General features: G+C 39.7%; 1 protein-coding gene across 5 annotated transcripts; it reads right to left on the reverse strand.

Moving 5' to 3' along the window:
* LOC131327190 (E3 ubiquitin-protein ligase UPL3) lies at positions 1-12,230 on the reverse strand. Of its 5 annotated transcripts, none has more exons than XR_009200231.1 (19): positions 11,272-12,230; positions 10,616-11,007; positions 9,591-9,701; positions 9,361-9,477; positions 9,078-9,248; positions 8,832-8,993; positions 8,213-8,461; positions 8,012-8,133; positions 6,494-7,919; positions 4,240-4,335; positions 2,206-3,762; positions 1,867-2,091; positions 1,656-1,760; positions 1,424-1,504; positions 1,260-1,328; positions 1,012-1,140; positions 787-909; positions 551-667; positions 1-305 (listed from the first exon to the last, which is right to left on the reverse strand). XR_009200231.1 is itself a non-coding variant. In XM_058360226.1 (18 exons), the coding sequence occupies exons 1-18, from the start codon at positions 11,774-11,776 to the stop codon at positions 602-604; spliced, it is 5,706 nt and encodes a 1,901-aa protein (XP_058216209.1). In that variant the 5' UTR covers positions 11,777-12,230; the 3' UTR covers positions 1-601. The 5 variants fall into 5 exon arrangements, 1 of the variants encoding a protein (XP_058216209.1); XR_009200229.1 differs by having other exon boundaries at positions 1-315; XR_009200230.1 differs by having other exon boundaries at positions 443-667.
* Positions 12,231-21,154: the final 8,924 nt, after the last annotated feature.

Consider the following 21,154-nt stretch of genomic DNA (forward strand, 5'->3'; position numbering starts at 1 on the left):
GTGAGAAATGAGTTGGTATCAATAGGCACCATACCAAAAAAAACCTATAAATCGTTTACCTTCTTTACTTTCTACCACTAGCTTATTCATTCTGGGGAAAAAATATCCAGCAAAAGATGCACCAATTAAATTTATAAGCAGAAAAGGCGGGCCGAATGCATGCCCGCACATGAATATACTCAAGAGAGTTGCAAGTAGAAATAAGAGGAGAATCATCAGAAATTCCTATTTATTTACATGCACTTGCAGCAGAAGAAAATAGCCTCAAAATTCCATTCCTCGGAGAAGCTTCTAGATCATTCGCCCTGAATAGCCCTGAATAAAGAACACCCAATAAAGCTCTATCCAAAACAAAATAAACATTCATGGTGCAATGAAACTGTTGGACGAAGACCCTGGCAGCTAACCCCACCCATGATCTAACGTGCACAGAAGCACTAACCTCAGAAGTGCCGCCATTGAGAAGAAAAGCACCAAAAAAAAAAGGGAGATATTTGAGCATGAAAAGAAGCTACTTCCAACACTGAAATTGCCCGATTGAGAAACGAACCCGACAATCTTCCGATGTGATATGCACAAATTCATTGGTTACTTTGAGAACTCATGACAAATCAAAAGATCCCTGCCCTTCACTTATTGCATAGAGTAGTTTCTTGAACATAATTTCCTGTTCATAAAATGAAAATTGTCAGCACATAAAATCTAGAATAAACATGCAACAGAAATTACATCCATTTTCCAGCAACTTCTTTTTGTTCTCTCTGTTTGTTTTCACAAATTCAGTACCTTGGTAGAGTAGGGAGGAAGCTTGAGGTAATTAGCGCATGTCATTACACTCGGCAAGTCATCATCGGCTGATTCTGATAATCCGGTCCCGTTGGCCATTATATTACTAGTTGTTGAAGAATGCTGTATCAAGACATGAGTGTGAATGCTATGTACAATGCAAGAATAAATGACTCCAATACAGAACATTAAGGCCTTCGAAGAGAGTTGTGTAAAACTTTTTACCTTTCTCACAATTGTCAACTTTGGGTTCAGCACTGCCAGACCTCCAGGTGGAAGCCGAGGTGCACCAGTAACGAACTGACAAAAAGCTCGCTGCTGCTCTGGGGTAAATTCTCCCATGATCTCAAGCAACTAAGAACATAACCACAACAAACCATATGAATATTGTGGAAAACCAAAGGAACTAACCAAAAGCTGTCCTAAATCAGATTAACTGATTGAGGTAGGGGGAAAATTAAGCAAACGAGTACATTAACAATTGCAGGGCTCCTGGCGGTGTATCCATGATCAAATTTGATGTGATCTACAAGTGTCTCAGCCTGCAGAAAGAGAAATTTAACATTAAACATGCAAGTGAAACAATAAAGGTACTAGATGTGACCTGTTACAATAAAACCATATGCTATAAAATTACCTCCCACAGCTCTCTACGGCCGCACAGAAGATAGTCCAATTCATGAGGAGAAAATATTTGAAGAGTCGTGATGTCAAAGACCTGACAATACAAAGACATCATGGTAATGGCATCATTTATTGTTGTTAATGTTATTAGTATCATCATTGTTTATATTTAATATCAAATACACCAAAATAAGAAACTTCCTAATACATTATGAAATACATGAAGTCAAGAGGAAGTTGCTAACTTGATTAAACCCGGTCCTAAATGCTTCCATTTGCCTCAGAATTCCTGTCTTGACAGTAGCATCAGCCACCAAGGATATGTACTCCTCCAAGTTATTGATATCCACCTGAAAAGTTCACGAAGGAAAAATAAAATTAAGAACGATCAACATGAACCAAAAAGAAAACTGAAGGCTACGAAACGTGAAAATATATTCTCAAGGGAATGAGTACATTCTCTTCGCCTGGTTTCAGCGCGTAATCTGGATGCCCAGGGAGCGTGAAATCGAAACAGAGATCTTCTATTGACGCCCCACGAAAACGTAAATCAGAAATTTGTTCACAACTCTGACTACCCATTGATTCAATATACTTTTTCCGGGCAATAATTGCTTGCAATTCTTGCAGAGTCCTCCCAAGTTCAGCATCAAAGGAAAGAATGTCATGCAAATCAAGCTCCTGCAATGAATAGGGTGAGCTGAATGTGTATATCGAAAGAGGTAGAACATGGCATTTTCCACTAGATTAAGGTGCAACAAATCAGATCTGAATAAAAATACATTTAGTCCCCACCTGACCAAGAACAAGTTTATAAAATGCAGTGGACATTGGGAGGTCCAAAAGTCGCCCATCTTGAAGAGCTTTGGCCATCACCCGCCCAACAAGCCGAAAATATTCAACAACTTTGGAAAATTGGCTACCCTCGCAAGCATCAGCATTAGCTGGCCAAGGACGAGGGAACAATCCGAGAGGAGCTTGGACAAGATCACTAACGGACATCACATTTCTTTGTTCAACTCCATCAACTTCCATTGAAGTCCTATCAGGTGAAGAATTTGACCTCCACATTGCAAGTCCAACTTTTTGCAAATCATGACTTAGAAGAGTGTAGAACTCCAACGTAGGACCCAACCCAGTTCCAACTTCACCAAAATATTCCACTTCAAGAACAGCCTTTTGGCTTGAATACATCTCCATCACTTTCGCAGCGGAATCCAGAATTCGGTTACGAGAGACGCGCACTTTCTGGCGTTGTAATCTCCCAACTCTAACTTCTCTTTCATTGGTCGATCCGTGACCATCAACACCCTGTTGCTGGTGAAGCCTAGATAGAGCCCTCGATAGACCAAAAGCAGTAGAATAAAAGTACTGCCTCCTTGTCTCAAAAGGAAACAAAAAAGGACATGCTTTTGTCAACTGGTAACACCATGAGGGAAGACTCCCACTGCAGAGCGCTAGGGCATCCTGTATTTGTCTTGCCAATTTCGGAGTTAGCTTGCTGTTTATAAACTCCTCAGGAGAAACCCTAATGCCGGTAGCAGTAATCTCATCCAGACTCAAAATTGTTCCTTCAGCAAAACTGTCCGTCACAGCCTGGACTCTCAATCGGGGAGCAAGCTGATTCAAACCATCTAATACGCGTAACAGAGCTAATATATTGTAAGTAGAATTACTTTTTTCCAGATCACAAGGAAGCTCCCCCTGTAAAATACTATCAAGAAGCGACGTCCTTTGCAAAGATGAATCCGCAGTGTTAGAATTTGACCCAGACCCCACCTTCGTAGATTTAGAGGTCGTTGTAGCATTCAATGCTCCGGCTGCATTTGACGCAGGTCCTGTCTGGGTGTCTGCCCTTTGATAGGTTATGGTATAAACATCACCCCACAACCTACTTCCTTCGCTAGATACAAGATCATTGCCTGTATATCTCTCCTCATCATCTTCGTCTAGCACAAGCTGCCTTTGGATAGCCTGATAGATAGTCAGGTGCCTATTAAGTTGCTTCCCACCTGCAGAAAAAATTAGTCTAGGAGGATCATTGGAACCAAATAGAGGGCGCCCATGCCGATCTCTGCCTCCCCTGAAACCTCTACCATTTGCAGATGCAAGCCCAGCCATGGCAGCTGCGGCAAATGACATGGCACCCCTTGAACCAATGGAGTTGCCACTCCTGAAGTCAGTAGAGTCTGAGCCCCTTGCTGTAGCAGCTCTGCTACTAGAACCAGAAGCTGGATTGGTGTGGCTATCACTTGCTGCAGGGGCAACAGGACCATCCTCAGTTGAATCACCCAATTTAACATCATGTACTCTGTCTGGCATGCATACGGGAAGAGAATCATCTCCAAGTACCTGAAAATGAAGAGTAAGAAATTGTGAGGGTGAAACAGCAGAACTAGCAGATTAGTCTTTTGTGTGTTTAATCTCACAAAGCATTCGTCTTCCAGATCATAATGCTCCATCAAGTAATTCTCAAGGTGGCATGGGTCAGTATTTCCAAATATGAACCAAGAAATATCCGGTCACCCTAGAAAACATAAACTAAGAATGAGCGACCCTGAAATCCTCTATGTTTGTCATTCAATAGGTAGCACAGCTGGCTACCAACGAACCATCCCAGCCTTGACAATAATAAAGCTTTTAGTGTTCGTAACTTTAAAATCTCTTCCAGTTATTTTTAGTATCCACAATACAAAAGTGCTTACTCATTTGGCAATGAAATATTAAAAAAAAAACTGAAGAAACAGAGAATATTGATTTGGTCCAAAATCGATCGAAGCCAGGGAAATAAGAGATGCCAGATAGAAGGAAAACTTGTCACTGACATACATCATCATGTTCATCGTCATCTTCATCCGATATATCATCATCTTCAATCACCAATGCATCATCAATCTCAACAGGTGAAATATCCAGCTCCTCATCCTGCAATCATACCATGGTAAGTTCATATAGCATGGCTGACACTATTCATCCAACAATTAAACCACAGATTATAAATGCCCAGTAATCTCACTCTATTTCTTACTGAACTTTATCGATAGTTCGACCTCATTAGCATCGGGTAATTATTTACAGCCTTACAGATGTTAAATTAATTCATAAGTCAAGGATACAGTTTTCTTAAGCGGCTTCACTTGTTAGTCACTCCTAAAGTTTTTATCCTTTCTTTAATCCTCTTTTACAAGTGTAAAGCCACTCTTACAGTAAGGGAATGCCTCACAGGCTCACAATACAAAAGAGGAAAATTCAAGAAAACCGAAAATTGATAAAGGGTTAACAAACCCACCCACCCACCAACAGTAACAAAAATACAGGAAAATATTTTCCCAACATCAAAAGATGTATGGTTTCGTTCGCACCACGTACGGCACATAAGGCATAAAGCAATCAACCACCACATATTCTTCCTTCTCTAATACACTCGAACCTCCTCCCAGTCATGGAAAAGCATATCTACTCCAAGAGGCAAATCAAACTCCAACCCAGAAAACACCAAAGTCAAAAGCTCTCTTGGCACACACATTAATGGAGAAGCACACCATCCAAAATAGCCAACTTAAGACTCCCAAAATGCTCCCCATGGGATGGGGAAGTTATGCAAACTCATCACTGCCTCATGATACTATTTCACCTAGAAACATCCTCATCTAGTCAACTCCCATCTCTAAGAATCCTCCGTCGACTCCTCTGCAGAAACATCAACTCGGTCATATGCCCATATAGCTTGACTGAAAATTTTCAGCTTCCTGATCCCCAGATCTCCTTCAATAACAATGGCAAATAGAAATTCTTCCACAATTCTTCCCGATAAGCCCCTCCACAAACTTCTCGAACCACTTAACAACTGATAACGTAACTCATACGAGCACATGGAATATGTGGACAAACTCGATAATGTGCATAAGAACAAGCCTACCTAATCCTAAGAACCCAACAATTAGGCACCACCAGCATGGAGATACCATATCCTAGCTCCTTTTTATCGGCAACGAAAATATACTAGCTCTCGCACATATCCCTTCAGCAGAAATACCTGTTAGGGTGGCACTATTTTCCAACTAATATTTTGTGTGTGCGCGCGCGTGTGTGTGTATATATATATATATATATATATATATATATTGTAAACCAGAACATAAGGAAATCATATGAAATCTCCATCATCCAACATTACAAAAGAATTTTTTACTCCGAAGCGGAACTTCTCAGAAGCATACAGAACTTGTTACTCTCGGGTTCTACACAACTTAGTGTGGAATCACCTAAACCAATGAACACTGTTGGAGCAGAAGCTTTGGGATTGATGGTTTAAAAGGGAAGTTAACCAACAAGGAAAGGTCAGAAGTTAGGAACCACACACTGCAAATAACTTCCTTTCTAGTCTCGATACTTTCAACTGATATGAAAATCTTGCAAGGTTAAATTTTATTTATAACCGCGTCATTCAGAATCACGTACATAATTCCCTACTAACGCAGATAATATCCTCGTCTTCTTCCTCTTATTTGTGAGTCTGAATATGGATGCTGCAACTCAAGCTGAGCAAGAATTTCAAGGACATACCATGAAGGAGGAGTATTCACTGGTGGAGTAGTGAGGGAGATCAAAAAAAGAGAAAGCAGAGAACAGCATGTAATGTAAAATTAAATAATTAGAGGGGAACTTTTGTCTCGAAAAATGGTTTACTCAACATGCAGACACATGAGTTGAATAACTTGAATGTCAAGTTAATTTACAAGGAGTATGTGCGGTGCACTTTAAATTATGTGCACACTGTGCAAACCATAAGAGGGTATAATGAACATCACCAATATTGCACATATAGCTCCTATGCAGAAATCATTAAGCTGCTTTTACAACCCACCAAAACTAGCAGAGATATACGTTCATGAATCATGGCACATAATGATGCTGATACGCAGTTTGACTAAATGAAGAAAACTATGGCTTAACTGAATCAATACTCCTTGCTATTTTAAGGCAAAGTACTTCACATTGAAAAGATTTTCTTCATTAATTCTTTTATCCCAAAAAAAAATAACATACAGTATCATAATGATAATTAGCATTTACAGTGTACCTCAGAACTTGAGTCTCCGTTTACAGGCTTCATTTGAGCATCTTTTTCCAAAGCTGCTCTTCTTCGGGCATTTCTTGTTTGAGGTCCCCTTGCCTCCTCCTGAGCAGGCTTTAAAACAGCCTTGCCCTTACCCTTTGATGAGCTAGCACTTTTCTCTTGTGACAACTCCTTTTTGGCTGTATCTCCAATATTAACAGATGATCTGGATCTAGTAGAATGGCGACGAGTGGTGGAAGCAGGAGTAGAAGTGGATGGTGATGAAACACCAGCTCCAGTAGGTGTGGTCCCAGACTCAGAATTAGCGGCAGATCCAGAGGGCTTCTGTCCAGAGTCACTTCTTTGGACTCGAGGCCAGAGGAAGTCTTCTACAGCTGCTAAACTTGCCAACGGATCAATTAAAACAACATTGGAAGAATAATCACGAAGGGATTTTTCTCCTTGGCCTCTACAGAGCCGCAACTTAAATGGCTGGGACAATGCACTAAGACCAGAAGAGAGACGTGCACTTCCGCTTGATGGTCGAGAAGTATGGCTCAACACAACAGGAAAGCGCTCTAAGGAGGACAAAGAATTTTGAAGCTTCTGAACCAAGACACCCATAGGAGCCACATTACCTTCATCAATAGTGGAAGGGAGAGCCACTGCAATGAAAGACTTGTACCTTTTGATTGCTTGTTGGCGGAGCTTGGGAAGGTTAGCTTCTGAAATTTTTTCCTTGGAAAAGTATCCACAGGAAAAGTAGTTCAGTAAAGCGGCAACCACTCCACTACCAATGAACTCAAAAGTGGAGACACCATCCCCTTTGCTTAGTTCCGCAAGCATCTCAGAAATCGCCCCAACTAAGTTCTCCTCTTTACTCACAGAAAAATCAGCAAAGCGTGACCCAGAAGCTTTAGACTTCCCCTTCGACTTAGTCTTCTGGTCGTCAACGCTACCATTCAACTTCATGCAGAGATTCTTTAAATGTATAAGATCATCTGTAACTCCAACTTCAGTGGCCCCTGGATCTGAAGGGAAGTATTTGTCTTTGAAAACCTTGGCAAAACCACTGACTGCCATACGAAGACTTGAGTTGGCAGGCGTAATTTCCACTGAGCTCGGAGGTGAACCAACAATAGGAATTGGACTTTTTGAATCTTCAGTAGTGTGTAAATCTGTGTTTGAGTTGCCACTTCGTCGCCGATACCGTCTACGTGAGGATGATGTCCCAGTTATAGAATCATTATCCTTCTCAGTGGAAGATGGTTGGGATTGAGCAGTATTAGAAGGCCCAGATACAATAAGTGCATCTACAGCATGAACCACACCTTCCCTCACAAACATCTTGGAGAATGTACCCGGGAGTTTTTCCATTAGAATCTCTGCTATTTGAAGAGCAGGAACCAAAACTTGTGGATCTTTCCATGCTAAAACCCCAGCCAAAAAACTACTCAAAAAAACCACATTCAAACTGTTTGTAAGGACAATGCACTATACATACCCAATCTCTCAAGCCAAAAGTTCATGACAATGAAATACCTCGATATGTTTGTCGCATTTATTAGAGTCTGGATCATATCTGCACTGCTGAAGTACATCAATTTCCCAATAACCGAAAGACATTTGTGTCGCACGGGACCATTCACGCTGGATCCATATATCTGCCCACCAATGCCACTACTATTTTAGTAAATGCAGCAATTAGAATTATAGATGAACTGAAATCTCTGGAACACTAACCTGAATTAGCACTGGAAGAAGATCCACTCCAAATTGCTGAAGAAGTTCAGGCTGGTCATTTAATAACTTCTCTCGAGCTGAAATCTCGGTTACACTTTCATTTGAATCCTCTGGTTTGCCAGAACTGCTGGCAGGTGACTTCTTCACAAGAGATCCTTTAACAAATAGATTACTGCTGGCAGGGAGGGATATGGTACCTTGTGGCAATGGCGGAAGAAGCTCATTTGCGAGGTTCACAATCTCAAAAATCTAAGCAGCAGAATCAAAACAAGAAGATCACGTGCAACTAATCAGTATAGAAGCCAAGTGTAACTGCAAATTAGAATCGAAAACAAATAAACTAGTCAATCAGAGCAGCAGTGGGGAAGTTGTGTTTCGCCGTACAACATAAATTTCTTGTGGTGAAAACAAAAGGCTGCTACTTTAGAAGAGGCCTAGATCAAGCCAGCAGTTTTTTCCGTAGCAAAGAGACAACTCCCCCCTTTGTGTTGATATATACAATACCACCTAAAACCAAACTACTTGGACCACAGATTCCATTTTAGAGAGTGCAACTTAGGGTAAAAATAACGTGACTCAGAGAACCCTCCTTTAAGAGAGAATAAGAAGAATGCAACACCTGCTCTGGGGGTCTGCTCAAGGCAGCTGAAACAGAGATGCTAGCAACTAGGCCAGACCCTGATAGTATATCCTTAAGAATACCACTGATGCCAAGGAGTAGCAAAGTTTTGGATCCTAGAGGAGATCCACTTGCGCATGTGGAAAGCAGTCGGATTAAACCCTGCATGTGGTTTAAATCAAAACAGGAGAAACCAAATACAAAATTCCCTATCATTTGAAAGATGAAAGTAACTGCTGAATCTACCGTGTATGTGGGTGTGCTAAGAGAAGCCTGACCACCTCCAGAATTGCTTGTGGAAATGAGCGAGGCAGCTTGCGTAACCAGTCCATGATTACACAATTCATCCAGCTTACCCGGGGAAGATGCAAATGCTTCAGCAATTCGAGTCAAGCAGACAGAAGCATGCTCTAACACCTACAACAACAAGAGAGCACACACAGAAAAGAAGGAAAAACATCAATAACGAGTTATAACCCAACCCATGCAAAAGCCTTTGACTGTGAACCTCCAAAAAAAATGACTTCACCTTGGCATCGTGATACTGAAGGAGGTTTGTCAACAAAGGAACAGCTTCCATTACAAAGTCAGCAGCATCCGAAGGAAGTTTCTTGCACATATTTGCCGCAGTAGACAAAGCAACTCGCTGGAAGAATGCATTAGAAGAGGATATATCATTCACCACTGCTCCCAAATGCAGTATGCGACTCTCATAACATATTTGACATTTAAGTTAACAACTTGAAATTAATGAGCTACCTGTACTCCCGTGGAGAAAAAGTCCAGATACGAAAGGACTGCCATGAGTGCACCTGCTCTCAAACAAGCAGTTGGGTGTTCCAGAGATATCTTCTTCAGAGCTTGAAGGGACTGCCATGAGAACAAAATGAAAATGACCAAACAGCACCAGCATATGAGCATAAGGATGCAGACCTTTGAGAAAGTAGTTTTCGCCAATTCTTTTTGCAAACTATCTACTCCAACTACAGTGGTAAACTATGCACATGGACATTTGAAATGTATGTGAACTCAAGTATCAAGTGCCAACACTAGAGCTGAGGACAAAGGATACATGTGCGACATTTATACTTGGACAATCACTCATGAATCATCTTTAGTATTCAAGTCCACAACAGAACTACGCATGAAATGATCTAGGGCACCTTCTAAGCATCATTTACCTTAGAATTTGCAAGGCTATTTTTTCCACTCCCAAAATTACAACCGTGCCCTTAATGAAGCTTTTGTTCAAATTGGTGCTTAGATTTGGGTTTGCCCATTTTGATTCCACATGACCACATGAAGCTTTTAAAAATATTGGTAAAAGTATGACTTTTTTTTATTCTCAGACTCAAAATGACAGTAAAACCCCACTAAAAAAATCCACTCCACTCCTTGACTCAAAACTATACCACATTGGGTTTCACTCACTTTTTTACTCAAATGGAGGGAGACTCAAATATTGCAGGGTCATTGTTCCCTCTCAAATTTACAACCATGCCATTAATGAAGCCTTTACTCACATGAGTCACATTTGTACTTAGATTTGGCTTTGCCCACTAAAGTGTTTCATCCCAAATAAAGCCTTTCCTCAAATTTTTACTCAGATTGGAGGTGCTCTAAGACACCTCCCCAAACCCAATATTAAACTGAATCATTGAAACTTCCACCTATAAAAGCATCTCCACTCCAGCCTTATTACTTTGCCCTAATAGTTAATTAATAGTATACTTACAATTATCAATTCCATTTCACAATCACTTCATTTCTACATATTCCCTCACCTGTTCAGCCAAGTCCATGTACTCAATCGTCAGCAACCTTGCAACAAAGCACGAAACCGCACCGTAATGCACCACCGCGGCGCAAGATGACGGCAGCACATCGCACAAGTGCGTCAGCGCCCTCGCCGCAAGCAGCATGATATCAGGATTGCTCTCATGGTTCAGCAAACCCACCAGCACCGGCACAAACGAATCCACCGAAAATGTACTCAACGACTCCTCTGTACCGATCGACAGCATCTCACACAGCTGTGTCAACGCCTCGACCTGCTTCCCCTCCTCCCCGTCCGCCCTCAGCCCCGACAAAATCTTCTTCAGCCGCCCGTTCTGGTGTGACGACGACGATGCCGAAGCTATCCCCGATGAGGGCAGCAAGTCGTCGAGCCCAGCGCCTAATAGAATACAAAATGATAAAATATATCACACTCCCATTTTTCATAATGATTTTCACACTCCCATTTTTGTTTTGATAATGGCACTCCATTTTTTGCCTTTTTGTGAAGCTTCAGTGTGTATTTTTTGCTCACTAAAAGACAAAGAAGGAGTGTAATTATCGAATAGGGGTGTGAAAATCATTGCCCTAGAATTTTTTTATTGCCATAATCCAGTTTATTATAATTACAGTCAAGTATAAATTACGCACAAGGAGTCTTTACCTAATTTACGTAAAAGCCCCTGGAGTGCGCTGCTGGCCGACGTGAGGTTCTGGTGGAGGATCCCGACGCCGCCTCCGCCGTTGCCGCCGCCCTCGCTGCCGTCGTCGTTGTCCTCGTCATCGGAGGCGGCGGGGCCGGGACCGTCGATGTTCAGCCCTAGGGCTCTCTCGGCTGCCGCCGCTGCCGCTGCTGCTACTTCTCTCTCTCTATCCCTAACCCTAACTTCGTGCTCTTTTTCTTTTCCTTTATCATCCTTATCCGAATTCTTGCCACGTCGGCGCGAGCCAGAGCCGGACGACTCGTTCATCGCTAAGTCCATCGGAGGAGTGGACGAGTCTTGGGACCGAGTGACGCGTGAGCGAGTTAAGACGGCGGCGTTTGGGGTGGTGGTGGCGGTGGTGGTTGAGGTGGAGGAGGAGAGACGAGAGCGCTTGTTGCTACGGGTGGTGGGACCAGAGGATGCTGATGAGGTGGCCTCCGCCCGCTTACGGCTGCGAGTTTCCATACAAAGGATAAACCCCACCTTTCAAAACGGCGGCGTACGGGGCGGCGATCAAGCGATCCCCGATCCGCAATGCCCTGTCATCGGTTACAAACCCTAATCCGCGAATTCGATCGGAAAAATCGAAGCTTTTTCGACGTATCAGCTCGTTAATCACAAAACCCCCCCCAAATAACAAACCCTAGGATCCGTTTTGAACTTTTTCACCCTGGAATCTGATGTTGATTAATCAAATGGAATATATTATCGTAATCAAGGACCAGAGAATCACGACCAGTGATAGTCTGTGGTCGTAGAGAGAGAAAGGAGGGGGAGAGTGTTGTAGAGGGAGGAAACCCTAGAATTGGTTTTGTTGAGTCGAGGGGAAGAACACGGTTGGGGTGTCTCTTTTTTAGACCGTATTATTTTGTTCTCTTCCCTGTGTCTGTCTGTATGTAGGAGTATATGCGTGTCTAATCGTGTGGAGGTGGCTTTCATGACGGTGAATACATCTTTGTATCGTATCAAATCCGTCTTTATGCTTGCTAGTATGACTGCAAACGAGTCGAACGGAGATTTGTCGAGTTCGACTTATTTAATAAATGAGATCAAAATTCGAGCTCGAGCTCTTAGCGAGTCAAATTTAGTCATTTGCTTTACGAGTTTCTTTAACCGAGTTGAGTCTCTCTTAACGAATGTTACGAGTCGAGTTTTTTTTCTAAACGAGTCAAACCGAACGTTAACGAGCCCAGCTTGCGAACTGCTTAGTTCATTTGCAGCCCTAGTTACTAATATTTGTTACATGTATTTTTAGGCCTTACAAAACAAATTTTACATTGTGGGATTTTGTTGGACCAGGCTTTTCAACGATTCGAGTTTGGATCAGCAATAGTACTAGCATTCTAAATAACCATCTCAATAATTATTGATACATGTTCATTGAAATGTCATACCAGTAATAACATATCGAATCAAGACTTTCAACGAAATCTTTCAAGCAAATTTGTCCAAGGATAAAACAATTTTGCCACCAAAAGACAAGATAGGTGGCCGAGATGGCACGAATTGCTACCTCCGGTCCAATGCCAAATTTCAAAGAAGCAAGCTCTGTACATTTATTTATTTTTTGTGAAAAAATAGGTACAAGGAGCTTTCGGTTCACCTTAAGCACACCTTGCCTAATTTCTTTTGGTTTGGTTGTGACTAAAGAACCCCACTAGGGAAAATTATCGCAGAGGAACCAGAGGCTGGGACTAGAGTCTAGAGACTAGGGGCCACATGTTGGTTAGTCAGGTGCATTGAACTATGATTAGGACTATTCGCCCAAATTTGGGGTCTTTGGGGTTATTTTCCAATTTATCTCATGGTCAAAAAGATTCTATACGCGTTATCTTATAACCTTATTCATTATTTCGCCTAAATCAAATTAAATACTACTACAACACAATTAATTGATTCATAGGACACTCATGTCTCCTATTTCTCCTTTCCATCTAATTTTTTTAATACTTCTAAAAATAATTAGACAATTAAATTATGCAAAGAATTAGTATGCCTTTGGTGTGATAATTAAAACTTTGATGGGTTTGTTTAATTGGAGCCATTTTGTTTTCTCTTTTTCTTTTGTTTCACGCTTGCAGTTCTTGAAAGAACAACAATACTAATGCCACATATAACTCCGCACACACTTGCACACGTATACACATTCACTTAGGGGCCTAGGTGAGTGTAGCTAGTATGCGTGGAGGCCTTAGATGAATGCGGGGGTTTTTTTTTTTTAGAAGAAAGCTCTTTGAAAAATATTTCAATCTGAAGCCAACAATGATTACATCATCAATTTATAAAAGCTTTACAATATTTACTCGATCTGGTAATACAATTTTTCCGATGATATGATAATTCATTTTTTATATCCAATGCTTTCTTCTCAATCTGAAAATGTCCTTTTTCATTCATTAAAGTGTCATAATGTCATTATCTAGCAACGTTATTTCTAAAGCTTTTAAACTAAGGGAACAACAGCCAAGTGGGACGCTTGGCAAAAATTCACCGCTTGCAAAATTGAAACGCTTGCCAATTTCAGCCGTGATTTTCCAATTTTGCCCTCCAAAAAAAAGATTGCCCAGCTGTCGGTTATGATGCTAGGGGCAGTTTTGTATTTTGGCGATGTGCCTTGCTGGCGTCATGCTTCTTGCTTTTGACGGGAGACTGTAGAAATATCTGGCCTCTATGATGGACGCAGATGTTTTCTAGGCAGTGAGAGGGGAGACTGTTCGTGGGGTTAGTGCGGAGCAAGCGGATCGATTTTTCTCCGGTGGTGTTCTGCTCTCAAACTCGTCCTCTCAGGTTAGGTTCGTTCACTTTTATGTGTGTGCCGTTTGCCTACTATGCCGTTTGTGGGTTTTCGCTCGTGGTTTTTTGTCCGGTTTCGCTCGTTCTGTGTTCTCTGTGAGCGTGATCGATGGTTTCCCGCCCCCGGGTACGTTTTGCCGGAGGTTATTCGGTTCGTCATGGTATTTTATTTATTAAGTTCCCTTTTGTGTGCTTTTATTTTGTTGGGCGGAGGTTTGTGGGTTTCAAATTGTTCTTCGCAGGGTTTCCTTTCATTCCGGGGTTATGCTCTTGTCGTTTTGTTTTTTTTCTCTTCTTGCTAAGTCGTAGTATTTGAGGATCCGATTTGCGTGGCTTTATTTTGGATGAGGCTTTGTCGAGTTAGAATTGTTGTTTACTTGTTTGAGCATATTGTGTGCAGCTTGTGTATGGCTCCAGTCGTTGTTTGCATTTTTTTAAAAGGTTGAATTCGGTGTTTGTATTTTTTAAAAAGGTTGAATTCGGTGTCCAAATGTTGGCCGGCGGACTAATTATTGGGATCTATACTGCTTCCAACCTTTTTAGGTGCTGCTAAATATCTTTTGCGCATGGTCCCTATGAACACACAAAGATTTGTATTTGTTACCGTTTGGATTCGGCATCTTCGTGTTGCCGATCAAATTATGGTTGCTTATGACCTTCTGGATTCAGCATCTTCGTCTTGCGACCAAATTATGGTTCCTTATGACCTTCTTAGGTACTCCTAGATAGTGTGCGCATTTTTGGGCGCCATACTCAGTGGAATGATTTTATACGGAGTATAATTCAGCTATTCTAAACTTGTTTATGTGCCAAACTTGTCTACTAGCTTGATTGCTTTTGCCTTCCTTTTTTGTGTTGTGCACGTACAGCGGAATAAATTTGTTTTGCGTAATAATGATAATAACTATGTTATTTCTTTTCACATTCTTGGCTTTTAGCAGTCCGCTTGATTTGCCTAAGATGGAGCATGATTGTCAGCTAAGTATTGTTCCTTTTTGTAGTTAGCTTACAACTAGAATATGTCTTACTTTGTGCAGTGTGCCACTGTGCTGATTCAATCTCATTTGTTCGCTAATTTCTCAGCCATTGTTTTTGCACCTTGATTGTGCTAAACTAAATTAATTCATTATTATGACTCAGCTTAGTTAGTCTAGGTTGCAGCATTATTCTATGCTCATTGTTCATTTCTTTTGTGCTTAGAGCTTGCCTTTATGCTTTTCCCCGCTTCACTTATTTTGTTACAGCATAACTCACAAGTAAATTATGTGTTTACATTGCAAGGTGTCCTACTATGATGATTCGAGCCCCATTTGTCCGCTGGACTGTCGAGGACCATTTAACTCGTATGCATGGTGTTCAACCATCATATTTGCTTCTTGCTACTAATGGTGAAAAAAAGGATGCGGCGATATCATACGCAGGGGAAAATGACAATGTAATCTATAGACCAGATGACAGATTCGTTCATGACTATGCTGAATGCTTGCGACTGCATGCTAATTTGCAATGGACTTCAGAAGCTGCTTTGAGAGTTTGGTTGAGTGCTGTTGTGTACAATTCCTTCATGTATTGTAGCACTTTTGGTATTTTTTCTTCGATCTTCAGCTCTTAAAATATACATACATTTAGTTTATGTTGCTTCAAGTTTTGCCAACACAAAGAGAATAGGCTCAACTGTAATTATATGAATCATTAAAAATTTGCTTACCCGTTTCTTTTGCTAGGTGTGGGCTCCAGTTGGTATTTAGCAGTTGTTACGGATGACCACTTGACTGGTTTGATGGTTTGACTCTTTAACTTAGCATTTTGCATTTAGCAGTTGAATTCCCATTGCTTTACAAAATGACGTACCAGATCTCTGTTTTGTTACGTTTCCTGCATAGCCATTGGCACAGGGATGTTCACATTATGTACAAGGCCACAACAAGACAGTTGGGATAGTCTTAAGGCATGGGTCAAAATCATGGCCAGTTCGTGTGGTTGATAATATTATGCAATATGGGTGGGGAGACTTTTGTGCAGTCCATCGACTTGCAAATGGATACAAAGTGATCATGTCTTGTGAGCGGAAGTGGATTTTCAACACGATAATTTTCGATCCAAATGATAATGAGGTTGTATATGACTGGTCAGAAGAGCTGAACCCATATTGGCAACACATCGAACCTGCAGAGGGTAATAAAGGAAAACTATTTAGTAATATTTCATTCTATAATTATAGGCAGGTTTTGTTGTAAATAAATATACCTGTTTTCTGTCCTAATTTTGTGCAGATGATCTGCATACCGCATGCTTTCCATCTGTCTTCAATGGCCAATCTACTTTGATGACATTTGGGTACACATGTCAACAATGTTTAACAGCAAGGTATGGGCTAATAGCAATTATTGTGTTTCCTGCTTAGTCACTGAGTTTGGTTTCTTCATGCACAAACATAATAAAGTACTGTGATTTACGCCCAGGAATTTGTCCGAAGGCTCTATCCGATGGTTAGGAAGCTTAACCTGGACGAGGTTCCAATCAAAATGAGAAATCGATCCTGGACTATTCCGTCATCAACAATAAAGTCACCAACAATAGCTGCCACAATGGAACAAGATGCTCCTCTGGAACCCCTCAAGAATAAGGCAAAAGAAGGACTAACTCTGTCAAACAAACCTTTTGTTCTACCTCTCAGAATAGTAGATGTTGCGGCAAATCTTTTGATGTGCATAATTTGCAGCCACCTCTACTCTTCTCACTACAAAACTTTCCAAACCTGATGACATATCTTTTGACTCATGTTATGGAACATAAACCTGTATCAAACTCCCCTTTATATAATTAGCTACCGTATGACTTCAAAATATTGTATTTACATAAACACTGGTTCCAACAAATTACGCTCTTACAACACCACAACTTTTACCGCAGATAAACACATCTTCTCAATACCAGGCATGAGATACCTCGTGCTGGCACGAGCCGCTCTCCTAGTGAATGATTAAAGAGAGATTATAAGGGGGAAAAAAGTTTTATTCAAGTCGTTTTATTGGCTCATTGAGCCTACATAAACATGTGCCAAAATTCAAGGTAGAAAAGTTATTCAAAAGCAAAAATGTAGAAATATATTGATTATCCATAGTTTCATGGATCAAAGTTGTCTGACAATTCTAATAAATCAAACCAGATTATTGGGCATTGAAATGGTTGACTGGTTCGATGTGATCAGTATGATTGCTGCGGGCCTCAATGTTGAGTACTAATACTTTCTCTAAAATCTTAATTTAGGGTACTACTATATTATCAATATTTTTTATTTTATGTGGTCGGAAAAGAAATTTCCATAAGTCCAATTACAACGGTAAAAGAGGCAAACCAAACAAGATAGTATGAAAGAGTGTTTCACATTTGACTCATACCAATTATCAAGTAAACCAAACTAAGCAGGGTCTTCGGTCCCAATCAATTAAGTCAGCTAAATGAATTCGCTTTTTCTTTTAAGTGATGTCGAGGGTACCGTGTCTCATGATATCCGAGCAACTATATATCAAGTGCATGAAAGAAATTAAAAAAAAATGTAAAGATTTAGTACTTGACATCATGAATATGATGTAAAATAATTGATAGGTTCAACATTGTTTTTTAGAATAAAAATATTAAGCATATTAATTTTTAAATCCAAACATACCATAACAAATTGGAAAACAATTAAAATTTGTTGGTTCGGTTTAATTAGACAATTGGCTCAATTTGAGAGCCAATTTTGCTTTGCGAATTTTTTTTTTTACATCCCTGCGTGAAAAAGATGAAAAGTGCTAAAAGTAAGCCAGTGATCTGTTTTTCCTTATTTGATGGTTTATTTGTCTCTCTCTCTCTCTCTCTCTCTCTCTCTCTCTCTCTCTCTCTCTCTCTCTCTCTCTTTGCTTATTTTTGTTTTTATCCAAAAAAGAAATAGTTTGGATAATAATATTTACTTTTTAAATTTCTTGGCCGAGATGAATTAATTATTTGCAAAAATTTTACATAAAATTAAAAAATACAAGTTCTCGTCTCAAGAAAGTAAGTAATCTCGAGGCTCAAAGGTCTGCGGTGATTATTAACATGTACTTAATAAATAAATAAAAGAAGAAGAAGCAGAGAATCCTAAAAGATCTGTTGTGGACTGCTTGAATTTAAAAGTTGACCTCAAAAGTCTGACAAGAATCTAGCAATATTAATAACCAGAAATAAGGAAAAATGCATTGTATTCGGAATTCGGGAAAAAAACGAATATGGCTATGAGGTGGGACCGTGGGCCATTGAAACGGGTTACCCAGAATGTCCACCCACCATTTCTCCTAAACAGAAAGAATAAGAAAAAAGATGTCCACCAATCCAAACCTCTTCGAATCCAACGATGGTGACCTCATCGGATCGACAAATTATTTGGCGGTCTAGAAAAACCGACACGATATTGTCTTCCACAATAATACTATATATTTTGGTAGAGTCTTGTCATAAGTATATGAATTTCACGAGAAATGTGTAGTGGAAAATGTTATAAAACACACGTAAATCGTGACGATACTCCAAACCACTGAACAAATACTCCTTTCGGTTTTCCTTTCGGTTTACCGCCCGATAGGGCCCGCAAGTGGTGATCGAAGCAGAGTACCAAAGTATAACGTGCTCTCGGGAAAACGCACCAAAGTCTAGGGTTAATTATGCTTACACCCTTGAATATTTTAGTCCTCTCACTTTAACCCATGAATAATTTTTGTTTCTTACGATCCTTTTAACTAAAGAATCCTTTGCGATTAACACAAGCGAGCAACTTCCGTCGATTTTTTGTAAACAAAATTACCCCGTGTAATAATTTTGAATTGCCATCCTCCCTAATTCCCAGCTCCATGTTTCCTTCTTTTAGTCTTTATTTTTTTTTACCTTAATGCTATGTCTTCTTCTAGCTCGTAACCTCCAATTCAAACTATTCATACAACGCACAAAGACATAGGAAAGGGAGGAAAGAGAGGCTATAACATAGATCATTCAAATGAAAATTTTAGACAATATTATTTCGAAGAATGAGTTTAAAACTGGAGAATTATCATTTAGCATCTTAATCTCATATAGAGAAAGGAAAAGAGTATCTTAATGGTATAATGGCTTTTTGTTTTCATGAGATTGTTAATTATGTTTTTTTCTTCTTATATTTGTTTTTATCCTAAATTTTTTGAGTTTGGATAATAATTTTTTACTTTTTCAATTTCTTTTATAGAGACAAACCAATAGTTCAAAAAAAAAAAAAATTGATACAAAACTAACAAATACTCCGTATGAATTATCTTTTCAAGACAGTATAATCTCAAGGTTCAAGGGCCTGAGGTAATTATTAACATGTAAATAAATAAATAAATAAGAAGAAAAAGAGAATCCTAAAAGATCTCTTTGTGGACTGCTTGAATTTAAAAGTTAGACCTCAAAAGCCTGACAAGAATCTAGCAATATTAATAACCAGAAATAAGGAAAAATGCATTGTACTAATATGGCTATAAGGTGGGACCGTGGGCCATGGAAACGGGTTACCCTGAATGTCCACCATTTCTCCTATCCTATAAACAGAAAGAAGAAGAAAAAAGATGTCCACCAATCCGCACGATGGTGACCTCGTCGGACTGGAAAATTATTTTGCGGTCGACTGCAACGATATTATCTCCCACCATAAGTATATGGATTTCATGAAAAAGTCGTATAAAATACACGTAACAATGCACCAAATCACAAAACTAATAATTTAATGCAAAATTAACGAATGTGAAAAAAGGGTCCTGCAAACGGTGACCCAAGCAGAGTACCAAAGTATAACGTGTTCTCGGGAAAGCACACCCAACTCTAGGGTTAATAATGCTTACACCCTTGAAATATACGCACTTTTGGTTGTGATCAAAAGAGAGGAAAAAATAAAAAGAGAACGCACTAATAAGTCCAGGGTTAATTATGCTTACAACCTTGAAATATTTGAGTCCTCTCACTTTAACGTGTGAATAATTTTGTTTCTAGCGATAATCCTTCTAACTAAAGAATACTTTGCGATCAACACAAGTGAGCGACTTCCGTCCAATTTTTGTAAACAAAATTACCCCGCGTAACAATCTTGAATTGCCATCCTCTTTAGTACCCTCTGTATCGAATCACCATCTCTATTGTTGTTTTTCTTCTTTTAGTTGCTATTTTCTACCTTAACGCTCTATGTTCTTCTAACTCATAACTTCCAACTCAACCAATTCTTACAACTCCACAGCCACACACACAAAGATAGAGGAAAAGGGAGGAAAGAGAGGCTATAACATAGATCACTAAAATGAGAAATTTAGACAATATAATTTCCAAGAATAAGTATAAAAATAGAGGATTATAATTTAGCATCTTAACCTGATGTAGAGAAAGGGAAAGAGTGTCTTAATGGTAATAATGACCTTTGTTTTCATAAGATAATTGAGGTTTGAAGCACAAATTTTTCATGTTGTAATGACTATTGGTTGGTAAATACCTGAATTCTTACTTGGGTATTTACTAGTGAAAATACGTAGAGAACGACTTTGGAAACTAAGCTCTCTCTTTTTATATGTGTCTATACGGCGGGGGTACAAACAATGAATATTGATTTTTTAGTTACATTGATTTGGTTACTATCAGTGTTTTCGTATATATTCTTTTGGGTTATGATTGCAAGGAATGAGTTACATTATGAAATTTATTGTGTCTTTAGAAACAAGGGGTTGGGTTAGGGAGTTTTATAGGGGTGGTGAGAGGCTTTTAGGATGAAGGTTAAATTTCAATATTTTCTAAAATAGAGATTGAGACAATGAATATGGAAGAAAGTATTCGTGGGATAAGTTTGTTACCAAATAAGATATCACTTGGTTTCACTACTCATTGTTTGTATTCACTGATGTCATAATGCGACATGTGAAAACTTCTATATGCGACATGTGAAAACTTCTATAACATGATATTGGAAGGGACTCGGGGGTGCTGTAGTGCACCTACAACACCCCCTACATTACACCGTATATTGCAATGGATTTG

The sequence above is a fragment of the Rhododendron vialii genome, chromosome 5a, assembly GCF_030253575.1.
Source record: "Rhododendron vialii isolate Sample 1 chromosome 5a, ASM3025357v1".
NCBI classification, from domain to species: domain Eukaryota; kingdom Viridiplantae; phylum Streptophyta; class Magnoliopsida; order Ericales; family Ericaceae; genus Rhododendron; species Rhododendron vialii.